Raw genomic sequence first — 12072 nt, forward strand, 5'->3', positions numbered from 1 at the left:
GACCAGAGGTGATGTACACCTGAAGTTTTACATCCAGTTGGCTACCGCAATGCCTTAAACTCCATTTTCTGTTCCTGCTGTTTGGCCAATATATAGCTGAACTCTACTGTGATTTTCCTTCACAGCTATATATGTTTCTCAAATTTTACTTGCAACTACACACATTTCATATCTTCTGTGCATTATTATGATGTAATTACAATTAATTTATACAATAGCTATACATAAATGTAACCAACAGCCATCATAACAGTGTTAAATATCAGCTTTCAATATAGGCATGGATATTAATTCGTAATTTTTTTCAGCACCCGAAGTACAATCATCACCTCTCTGCAATTCACTCTTTTATTGTTGGTTGATAATCAATGGGACTTGGTAGCAGCATCCTCATGGCATCCACTATAATTTGTTTCTTTAAATTTTGCGCCACTCCTGCAAAAATATACTACAGATTAATGTGTTTAATGCTGTCTTTGTACTCATTTATCCCAATAGATCAATTGTACCTTCGTTGTCATACATTATTTTAACGTGTTTAAAGTCGTTGCAGTCAGATTACTTCGTGACAGACAAAAATTAATGTCATGAATTCTGTTTCTTTCACTGAGGGTGCTATTGTTGATTGTGTTTCTGTGTTCCGTGAAACTGTAGACACTGTGCCATAAACAAGAAATCAATGGTTAATTACCTATTTGTGTTGTTTCCAGTCCAGTAAACATCAGTGTATCCTTTACAAAATTTCAGTTCGAAATCCTTAGTTTCCTTGACATATCGTAGGGTTATTTTTATATTTCGCCAATGGAGTATACCGATTCAGTTCCCCAGTTGGTTACGCAAGATTTGGTCTTGTACCTGCTTGTGGCTACATTAAACTGCCTATTGCATCTCCATGGCACACCTTTCTCTCTCAGTCTTTGGGCTCATTTCATGAGTCGATGCTTGGTTATCATCTAGCAGTGTGGATACTAGTCTGCAACTTGCATGTTATGTTTCTTGTAAAAATCTGATTTGTATAATAGTTCTGGTCTATCCATTAAATTCGTCCCATAGTCTCTTTTTAGTTGGAGCCTTATCTAGATGGAAATTTCTCTTAGCCCATTTTGTTATTCTTTAGAGAAAATCGTTTGCTACTGATTGGTAGTAAAAACCAACATTTCATCTACCTGAAGTTCGTTTGTGAATACGTCTCTTCCTTGGTTTTTCTGTTAAACTGAAGTATCAGCTGTAGACCTGATCTGCTGCAATTTGAACGTAGTAGAGCGTTATCCAGTTTGATGCCAGTACAGTGACTTAAGTAGGTAGTTTGCCTTCTTAAGCCTGTTAACGATTTTGTCTTGATCGTGGTCTACAACAACAGCCGTCAATGTTTATGTGGGACAAACCGAGAAGTGTAACCTGAACCACTAACTGATGTGGATGGGCAAACAAGAAATGCAAACGCTGTTTCTGTGAGTCTCGTCGAGTACAGTTTCTTCTATGTAACTGCCTGGCTAAGGCTCCCTCCTGGAGCCGCTGAATATCTTAACTGATGGGCTACGGTGCGTTACGTCGAGGTTTCCAGTGATTTAACTAAAAAGGAAATTTTACAAACTATCTGTAATTCCAATTCTTAATTGAGGCAACGGTTCGCTGCAAATACAACCCCTCAACGACTGAGGGTTTCTCAGCGAGAAATGTAGATAAGCTTGTTGGTCACTAACTTGATGGATCATGGAAGTAATTTGTCGGATTCCACTATCCAGATAACGACCGTGACGATAGGTTAATTGTTGATAGGGAAGATTAAATTAGAACACATGCAAAAACAACTTGTAGCTCTGTAGCTAAAAACCATAACAAACGGAAAATCGTTGAAGATACCTTTATCGAACAGTGGGTGTTAAATGACTGACGATGAAAAATTAAATTACTCTGAGCACACTTAATTCTATGATAAATTTATTTGACAAAACCTGGTATATTCATTAGTCTATTGAAACTCTTCCTTATAGTCAAATCTTCCACGTCAAATAGTGTCACAATACTGTCACGACGTCAATGTATAAAATGTGTATAAAATTACGAATCTCTGTGTTACTTAGAAATTTTTGTGTAATAGGTATTTCTTATATATTTATCGAATAAGACAACAAACAATTTAAATTCTCATCTGCATTTTCTTTGACTTGATGTTACCTTGTAAGATATTCCACTCACAATGTGATATTTAAAATCTTTGCAAAAAGAATCTGTCATTTGGCAGCCATGTTATATTTGTGTTAAATGGAGGCTCTAATGTAAATATGGATTAATGTTTTGTCCATATTAATATTGGAGCCAGTATTAATGTGGTAGAATGAAAGTTCATAAACAAATATAAAATATTCTCTCCCACCCGTAATAAACCTACAATCGTCTGCCACCCTTTTCTTTCCTTGGAACATAAAGTAGCGTACCACGTAGGAAAAACTGTTTTGAAGATAAAGAATTGTTCCTCGCCACTTCTTGAGACTCTCCCTTCAGAGTTATGGCTGACTTTCTCGACTCCGAAGCGGAAGAAAGTGAGGTAAAAGAAACATTTATTTTTTTTTTTTTGCAATTATGTGTTTATGTGCGGTATACAGTTATTCACCTGTCGTTCACGTGGAGAATGAATGACAATACGCTTATTTATCAGAGTGAGGAAGCGTTATCCAATTTTATTTCCTTTGGACCTAATTATTGAGATATTTAGGTTTAAATTCCATGCACTAATACAGGAATATTTTTTGTGTTGAATTTTATCAGTGGTCGTATCAGTATCCCAAATTGAGAAGGAATGATGCTGAGATCATCAAATTTATTTTTTATCTTCTATGAGAGTTACAGCTGATTATGTGTATAGCGATGTAAACATATCAGGGTTGCTGGTATTTGATAAACTTGCAAATATTTTTCATTTGGATTTCGGTTCCCTAGAATTTGTGCAAAAGTTTGCACAGTAACTAACATATTAAGTAGGCATGTGGTAGGTTTTTGCAATAAACACAGATATTTATTTTTATATTTTTATTTGTACCTCAAATAAATTAAAAATAGTTGGTCATCTGCATGCAACCATTAATTTTGGAAAGTTTCCGTTTCCCTATTCCCAGGTTGTGTGGGATTGGGCGAATAAAATTAAGTGCAGCATCAGTTCTCCCTATCCGTGTGGAAATACAATGAAAAATGTAAAAAATGGCAAAGGGCAGCATGTTTTGTTACCTGACGTTAATTGGTAATAGAGTTCAAATCATTGCATAGCTATCTTCATTTTGGCTTGCCATTGTAGTTATTTGTTATTTGAAATTCCCATGGACAACTGGTAACAATAATAGTTTCAGTGCCCAATTACAGAGTAGAAATTGGCCGTTACCTAACAAATACAGTTTTTCTGTTGGTATTTTGCTTATTTATACTATCTTCACCGTTTATGTCAGTGACTTGGATGATGACATTTGTCGTATCAACTAAGAGAATACTGTAGACACACAAGCAAATCTAAGTGCTTAATTCACTGTGACATATGTAGACTATGATGCATTGGTATACAGTGTAAAATGTGCATATGTTTTTATTGTCTGTATGGCTCAATACAATTTATTTAACTGTGTTCCTTAGGATATTTAATGAGGTTATTGTTGAGTTTATGAGCAGCATTTTGGTATGTCTCCAGCTGAACACTTTCCAGCTGAAAATTTTGGGATGTGATCCTCACTTAGTTGCAATAGGCCTATGTTATTTAAGCAAATCCAAGTTGTAATCCTTTAGAAGCAAAGTGTAAATAGTATTCTGGCTAAACATTTGAATGACACTATCATCTTCTAGCATCTGTGGGAAACAAATATCTAACCATCTGGTAGTAGGCAGTGGTTTGTACACATTCTGTTCATGGTTTTTTTTAACTGAAGAAGCTGCCAAACATAATTAATAATATGCTTTCTGTTTCTGTAAAAATGTGTTGTGATTCATACAGTCAAAAGAATTAACCACTGAAACACCAAGTCAGTTTATTTTCTAATGTGTTACTTAAATCATCTCTAGAATTGTTTCAGTTTAATAGCAGAATTTGCTTGTGAGAGTTGTCTTGGAAGAAGTTGAACTAACCTCATATTGAATGTGTATTATGTCACTGATAACTACGTAATATACAGGATGAGGTTGAAGCAATTTATGGTGAGATAATAGAAGTTATTGAGATAGTTGCGTGAGACGAAAATTTAATAGTCATGGGGGACTAGAATTCAATAGTAAGAAAAGTAAGAGAAGGGAAAGTAACAGGTGAATATGGACTGGGGCAAAGAAATGAAAGACAAAGCCACCTGGTAGAATTTTGCACAGAGCATAATTTAATCATTGCTAATGCTTGCTTTACGAATCATGCCGGAAGCTTGTATACATGGAAGAGACCTGGAGACATCAAAAGGTTTCAGATTGATTATATAATGATAAGACAGAGAATTCGAAATCAGGTTTTAAATTGTAGGACGTTTCTAGGGGCAGATGTGGACTCTGGCCATGATTTATTGATTATGAACTACAGATTAAAACTGAAGAAACTGCAGAAAGGCAGGATTTTAAGGAGATGGATCTGGATAAACTGAAACAACCAGAGGTTGTAGAGAGTTTCAAAGGGAGCAGTAGGTAACTATTGACAAGAACAGGGGAAAGGAATAAAATGGAAGAAGAATGGGTAGCTTTGAGAGATGAAACAGTAAAGGCAGCAGACATCAAATAGGTAAAAAGACGAGGGATAGTAGAAATCCTTGGTTGACGCAAGATATATTGAATTTAATTGATGAAAGGAGAAAATATAAAAAACAATAAATGAAGCAGGCAAAATGGAATACAAACTTCTAAAAATGAGATTGACAGGAAGTGCAAGATGGCTAAGCAGGAATGGCTAGAGGACAAATGTAAAGATGTAGAAGTATATATCACTAGGAGTAAGATAGATGCTGCTATCAGGAAAATTGAGGAGACCTGTAGAAAAAAGAGAACCACCTATAAGAATATCAAGAGCTCAGATGGAAAACCAATCCTAAGCACAAAAGGGAAAGCAGAAAGTTGAAAGGACCCATAGTGTGTCTATACAAGGGAGATGTACTTGAGTGCAGTATTATGGATATGGAAGAGGACGTAGATGAAGATGAGAAGTGAGAAATACTCCGGGAGGAATTTGACAAAGCACTGAAAGACGTTTATAGCATTTGTAGATTTGGAAAAAGCTTTTGACAATGTTGAATGGCATACACTCTTTCAAATTCTAAAGGTGGCAGGGGTAAAATGCAGGATGCAAAAAGCTAATTATAATTTGTACAGAAACAAGAAAAGAGTCGAAAGACACAAAAGGGAAGCAGTGGTTGAGAAGTGAGTGAGACAGCGTTGTAGCCTATCCCCAATGTTATTCAGTATGTATATTAAGCAGACAGTAAATGAAACAAAAGATAAAATTGGAGTAGGAATTAAAAGTCTAGGGAGAAAAAATAAAAAGCTTTGAGGTTTGCTGATGACATTGTAATTCTGTTAAAGACAGCAAAGAACTTGGAAAAGCAGTTGAATAGAGTGGACAGTGTCTTGAAAAGAGGATGTAAGATGAGCATAAACAAAACAAGGATAATGGAGTATGGTGGCTTGCAGAATATCTTTGTAGATGTAGAGGTGATGCTGAGGGAATTAGGTTAGGAAAGGAGGCACTTAAAGTAGTATATGAGTTTTGCTGTTTGGGAAGCAAAATAACTGATGATGGTTGAAGTAGGGAGGATATAAAATGTAGGCTGGCAATGGTAAGAAAAGCATTTGTGAAAAAAAAGCAATTTGTTAACAACAAGTATAGGTTTAAGTGTCAGGAAGTTCTTTTTGAAAGTATAAATATGGTGTGTAGCCATGTATGTAAATGAAACATGGACAATTGACAGTTTGGACAAGAAGACAATAGAAGCTTTTCAAATGTGGCACTGCAGAAGAATGCTGATCAGGCACTGAATAGAATTGAGGAGAATAGAAATTTGTGGCACAACTTGACTAGAAGAATGGATCAGTTGGTAAGACACATTCTGGGGCATAAAGGGATCACCAATTTAGTACTGGAGGGAAGCGGGGGAGGGGGGGGGGGTTAAAAACTGTAGAGGAGACCAACACAGTAAGCAAATGTAGAAGGACGTAGGTTGCAGTAGTTACTTGGAGATGATGAAGCTTGCACAGGATAGAGTAGCATGGAGAGCAGCATCAAGCCAGTCTTGGGACTGAAGACCACAACAACAACACTGTTGTTTTATTAATTTCACCTATTTGTGACTTATTTTCTCAATTTATCGGTAGCCCCCCTTCCCCTCCTCTATTTCCTGTAAGGGCTGGTCGTATGACATTTTAATGATACTTTTTTTGTAGCCTAGTTAATTACCCTTGTTATAGGTACTATGTTCCTTTTTGTGTTGAAATTACATTGTATGGTGTCCAATAAGACACAGTTGTGAAAGGTGGAGAGAAATTTCTCTAGAGATGCTGAAGACTGCTGTAACACTATGACACATTGTGTTACCATTGCGTGTAACAGTGTTGGTTGCTCTTCTGCTGTGTGATGCTGTTGGCAATTCTTTTTCCTTGGGTAGTGGTATAGAGGAGCACTAAATCCAGTGACTTGTCAGTGAAAATGCGAATTGATGAATTTTTGTTAATGTGAGATTTACATTTATTTATCTGGCTATAATGGCTTATAAAGTTGGTTAGCCAACTGAATTTCTTATGTATTTATTGTATTGTGTGTTTCTAAGAATAAGGCAGAATTTGTTGGGATACTGTTTCTTATTTCAGTGTTATAATTTGGTTGTGAGTTGATGATGCCAACAAATGTGACCGGAGGAAATTTGAAATGTCCCAATTTCTGAAGTTGTGGTCACACAGGAACTTAAAACTGAAGTTTCACTTTTACATAATATTTTCTTTTATACAAAATTCCGCACACTATGTTCCATTACATGTCAGGGCGACTTATCGAATTCTATTTTCTCATTAGTTCTGCCATCTTATCTAATCATCAGACTCATTGTATACTATGCTCATTATTTGTCGTGTTCACTTACCATTATTCACCATGAATACAGCTACCTACTACTGCATGTAATGCAAAAGCCACTGACTCTCAAAGTGCACTTTTACTGTCTTGTGTGCAATTATGTACAGACCATTATGGTGCAAGAACCAATTTCTTACTGTATAAATGTTATAGTATGTTTTTCATGTAATTACAAAGTTCCTGGCTATGTAATGTTGGTCATTTTGTTTGTGGATCATGTCAAATTAGCCTGTAGATTGGAAGTAATATTTTGATTCAATGATTCTGTGTTGACTGCAGAAAATTAGTTTATAGTCAACGGGTTAATATTATCCTCCTCTTGCTTACTCTGTGGAACAGTAGAGATTCTAAAAGTACACGTGTGTTATGTATGTCAACAAGTCACAGAATTAGTGAAATATTTTTCATATTTGTCTATTACTCTTAAAATGTGTAATTTGCATGGACTGAAACCATACCCACCACATCAGCCTGATGGCAAACAGGCACAAACTGTGTGGCAAAATGCTAACCATGTGTATTTACACACAAGTAAAACATGTTATTGGGGGGGGGGGGGGGCTAGAATATGTTTTCCGTTTTTACTTCTGTTGGGAAGCATACGTGCTCTAATGAAAATGTCCCCACCTGCACAGAAACAATCCATATATTCATGTAGTCTTTAGAATTTTATTATTTATTTAGAAATGTAGTATTGTACGTATTATTTTGATGCTTCAAGGTCAGCACCTTTGTCTGATGATAAAGTTGGCCTAATTATAAACAGGTGTGAAAATTAAATTGTCAATACTGTGTCTTTTTGTGAGACATTTATGTATATAACTCACATGGTGCGAAAAGAATGTTGTCATTGTGGCAAATGAGTAATCAGATCATTTAAAGGCACCTAGAAATTTCCAGTTGAAGATGTGTGAACATTTTGTTAAAAACAGATGCTGTTAGGTAGTACTAATACGGAACACACTCTTGTAAATGTGGTCCTGTGCATCACTTCATTATGTCTGTAGTTTTGATATTATGGATATTTTTCAAATGTATGGTAGCTCTCCTATCCCTGTTGTGCTGCCTGCACTAGCAGTTAATTTACATTATGATTCGAACATAGAGGATTTTTGCGTACAAGTCATCAGCGTTGACCAGTGACGTAGGAAACGTGACAAAAGCCTTAATAATACGGTGACTATAATGTTATGTTACTGTCAATTTTTTCAAATGGGCTAAGCTACACATCGGTCTGCCACCATAACCAAAATCGATGACTCATACCAAACATTCCTCTTGACCCATGAAACTTATTTTTTCTGACATGTATCGCAAGGGAAAATTTCTCATGCAAATCATCGTCATGCATGGTATTTCATCTATAGAATTCTCAAAATTAAGTGCACTAATATACTTACACCAGGAGGCTGCTATGGCTATTATTTATACCTGCAGGTGCTGTTGAATTGCCAGGCATTCGTTACCCAGTCTGCACTTGAGTGTCCAGCATGGCTCACTGACATTGTGTCCAATATCCTCAGCATAACTTTGTCCATCACATTGTTTGACCTTTGTTTTTCTATTTGCATGCCCTGGATTCTGTTCTTATTGTTCAATGTAATGTCTAATGTAGTATCTCAGGTTTTACTGTGGCAGTACCACGAGTGATGATTAATAGGAACTATACGATTTTAATTGCAAAAGATTCTATTTTAGTGGAATCCTGGAAGATGGAAGTCCATGTCAGTATTATAATTTGGTTAAAATTCATGACTATCTCATTTCTAAATGATACTCTATGAGTGCCGTCGTGCACTGTTGCGCTAAGCATGTGTGCTGTTGATGTTCAGTGTAGAGTTCTTCCGTGGTTCTGACAGCTTGGCTTATGTATGATAAACCACACTGACAATGGGTCTGGTACTCTTTCAACCTGCGGAAGCCTGAATTGTCTTTTATGCTGCCCAGGAATGATTTAATCATGTCTGGTATGTGGAATCTTCCTTGCTCCTTTTACTTTTTGATAATATATTTGATTGTCATGGACAGAGCTCCAGTGTGTGGAAGGAAGGCTATTGCTTGTGACTTCTTTGCCGCCTCCTGTGTTGTGTCCCACGGTCAACTGATGCTGTTCTGTGTAACCATTGCTGCAGGATCCTGTTTTTAGATGGACTATTTCAGCTGCTAAGTTTTCAGAAATTGACAGAGTATGAAACCTTTGTACCAATGCCTTGAGAACACCACTTCTCTGTTCTGGGTAGTAATGACAGTCAGCATACAGGTAGAGGTTGGTGTAAGTGGATTTATAGCAAATGTTTTGTCCCAGTCTTCTTTCTGCATTCATCATTAAGCAACATAATCAGAAATAGCTGTTTCCACTTCCATTATGAAAGGTATGTTGGGATGTATTGAATTTAAATGTAGGAAATCTTCTAGTTGTTCTTCCCCATGTGGCCAAGTTCCAAATGTGTTGCCTACATAACAGAAGAAGCAAGTTGCCTTCCATGTGGCTAATTTTCAAGCTTTGCCTTTGATATGTCCCATATACTGGTTTGCAGTGATGGGTAAATGGGACATGCCCCTGGCTACCCTTGGTCTCCTTTCCTTCTCTCTCACTCCCATTCTCAGTAAATTAAGAAATCTACTAAAGATATTCTAATGTTCTGATGACTTAAAGTGTGAGTGTGGGTTATACTGATTTATTTCCCCAAACCACATTCCACTTCTTTATGAGGTGACTTACTTGGAATTTTGCAGCCCCTCTTCTTTACGGGATATTCAGCTGCTTGAAAATCTATCGACTTCTTCTCCGTCGAGTAGCGCTAGGTACAGGAACTTTTAAGCCTTTCTACTTATAAAATGAGTAGACATAAAAGTTTCCTTTTTGTCAGTTAACGATGTATTTCACTAACAATTCTCTGTCCTCTCTTGCACAATCTTTCGCTTGTAGGTGGACCTTATGAGAGCACTTCCTGTTTACATTCTGGTAGGTACGCCCCTTACAAAACACCTCTATTTTTTAGGTCACAGATCATCCTATCTCCACATAGGTATGTCTGCCCTTTATACTTAGTGAATGCCGGGTACACCCCCCTTATCCTTTCTGAGTAGGCCTCACAGTTCATTACCCTAGTATACATGTCTATGTATACTATAATTAAGTATTTCCTGGTAAAGATAGATTTATGTCTTGAACTTCGCATTCATTCTTTAATATATCATTCACTCCCTAGATTCCTCCTCTACTTATCAACTTCTATACTTTCAATAGATATTATGTCTATATATACTACTTACGCCCCACTATTCTTCAATTCATCAGAGTTTTTATTGCACTGACATTGCTCATGCCTTTTTCTTATTTATCCATTATTCATTATTATTTTGTAGTTCGTTATGTATGGGCACCTAGCCTTATGTATATTTGATGTAGAACCGTCATAACTCCCCACATATGTGTGCATAACTCCCTATGTACACACCTTTTCCTCTACAACACCTGGCGGTTCTCACATTGTAACAGGCTTTGTCTCTTATAATTTCATAATTGCGTAGAAGTGTGTATTTGTGTCTATGTGGATGTGTGTTTGTGTAGTCTGATTCTTCAGCCTTCTTATCTAAAGATAAGATGTAGGTTATTAGTAACCATGGAAGTAAGGAAGGACTTCAGCGATAGAAGTTTATGAATATGGAAGTAGGGAAAAGATAGACAGATCGTCAAAATGAGAAGTAAGAAAGGAAAAAAATAGATGTGATTGCTAGGATCAAAGCAGATAGCCCCAAAGACAGGAAACCCTTCCCATCCCCCTTTCCCAGTATCCCTACCTCTCAGGTACGTGAGTGAGACGCCAGAGGTTTGGTGTTAATCATCTCCTACAGAACGGACTTGTCCCACCTTAACCCTTTGAGGTCCCCAAACGAAATCCTAGCAACCCTATTGAAATGGCAAATGAAGAATCAGGCACACTTGTTTGTGTGGGTTGTTTGAAAGGTGTGATGTGTGTTTTGTGTTAGTCATGATTTATCTGTTCTTGTAAATCAAGCTTTTTAGCTACAATACCCACCCCTTTCAAAATTTATACAAACCCTCCCATCTATATCCCATCTCATACAAGGTATAAAATACTCTACACAAAATAGAAAAGCTATACACTACGGTATAACAGTTGTTCAGCTAGTCACATCATATTACATTTTCTACAAATACACTACTTTATTTAGTTTATTTTGTCTAGATATCACTTTTTTCTGTGATTCTCTTAAGTTGGTCTCTATTTTATTGTCATATTCAGTTTTTTAAGCAATAAGATAATAGGATAGTTTTCGATTTTAAAGGCATTTGGTGCAGGAAAACTATTTTGGAAGGAACACCGAAAACAACTCGGGATCCGACGGTTGTCACTCCGCCCGTTAACTCAGAATGTTAACGTCCCTGGGGTCCCATGGATCTGATATTAACTTTTCTTGTGCACTGGCAGATCAGTAATTGTCTTTAAATTTCTTTTGAAAGTCTTCCTAAGAGCAAAAATTATCAATATTCACTGTACGCCATTCTGAGGCTTCCTAAAAACATACCCCACAGAAAATTTGATCTTCTTAGAATCTTCCCAATTTTTTGGTAATGCTTGGTTAAACCTTTTTAAGAAATGGGTTGGATGTACATCTCCGTCCGGCTTAAATTTAGGGAATTGTCCAGATAACCCTGAATTAGCTCCCCATTGTAAATAAGTCACAGCTTCACTAGATAATACAACGTTAGGTGAAAATACCCTTTTTCTACTTTATCTTGGATAAGCTTAATCTCTTTCCACATGTTGTTCGTACACTTCCTGGTATCATTAAGTTCGGAAGAAGGAATAGGTGATATGTTGCCGGGTGTTATTCTCTCGGTAACTTTTCAATCTATAATTTCTTCAAATTATTCCTCCAAACTAATTACATTTATAATATCAGAGTTGGCTATTTTCACGTTGAAATTCCGTTCTGCATTATCTACTCGTGTGCTGACACCTGTAATA

At 36.6% G+C, this 12072-nt stretch overlaps 1 protein-coding gene across 1 annotated transcript in view; it reads left to right on the top strand.

Annotated features, from left to right (window-relative positions):
- Positions 1 to 2242: 2242 nt before the first annotated feature.
- Positions 2243 to 12072, top strand: part of LOC126248845 (transcription elongation factor SPT6) — a 181317-nt gene continuing 171487 nt past the window's right edge. The window contains exon 1 of the mRNA XM_049950270.1: positions 2243 to 2548. Within this exon, the coding sequence (XP_049806227.1) occupies positions 2510 to 2548 (39 nt within the window). The 5' untranslated portion in view covers positions 2243 to 2509. The remainder of the gene's footprint in view (positions 2549 to 12072) is intronic.

Source organism: Schistocerca nitens, chromosome 1 (genome assembly GCF_023898315.1).
Source record: "Schistocerca nitens isolate TAMUIC-IGC-003100 chromosome 1, iqSchNite1.1, whole genome shotgun sequence".
In the NCBI taxonomy this organism is placed as follows: Eukaryota; Metazoa; Arthropoda; class Insecta; order Orthoptera; family Acrididae; genus Schistocerca; species Schistocerca nitens.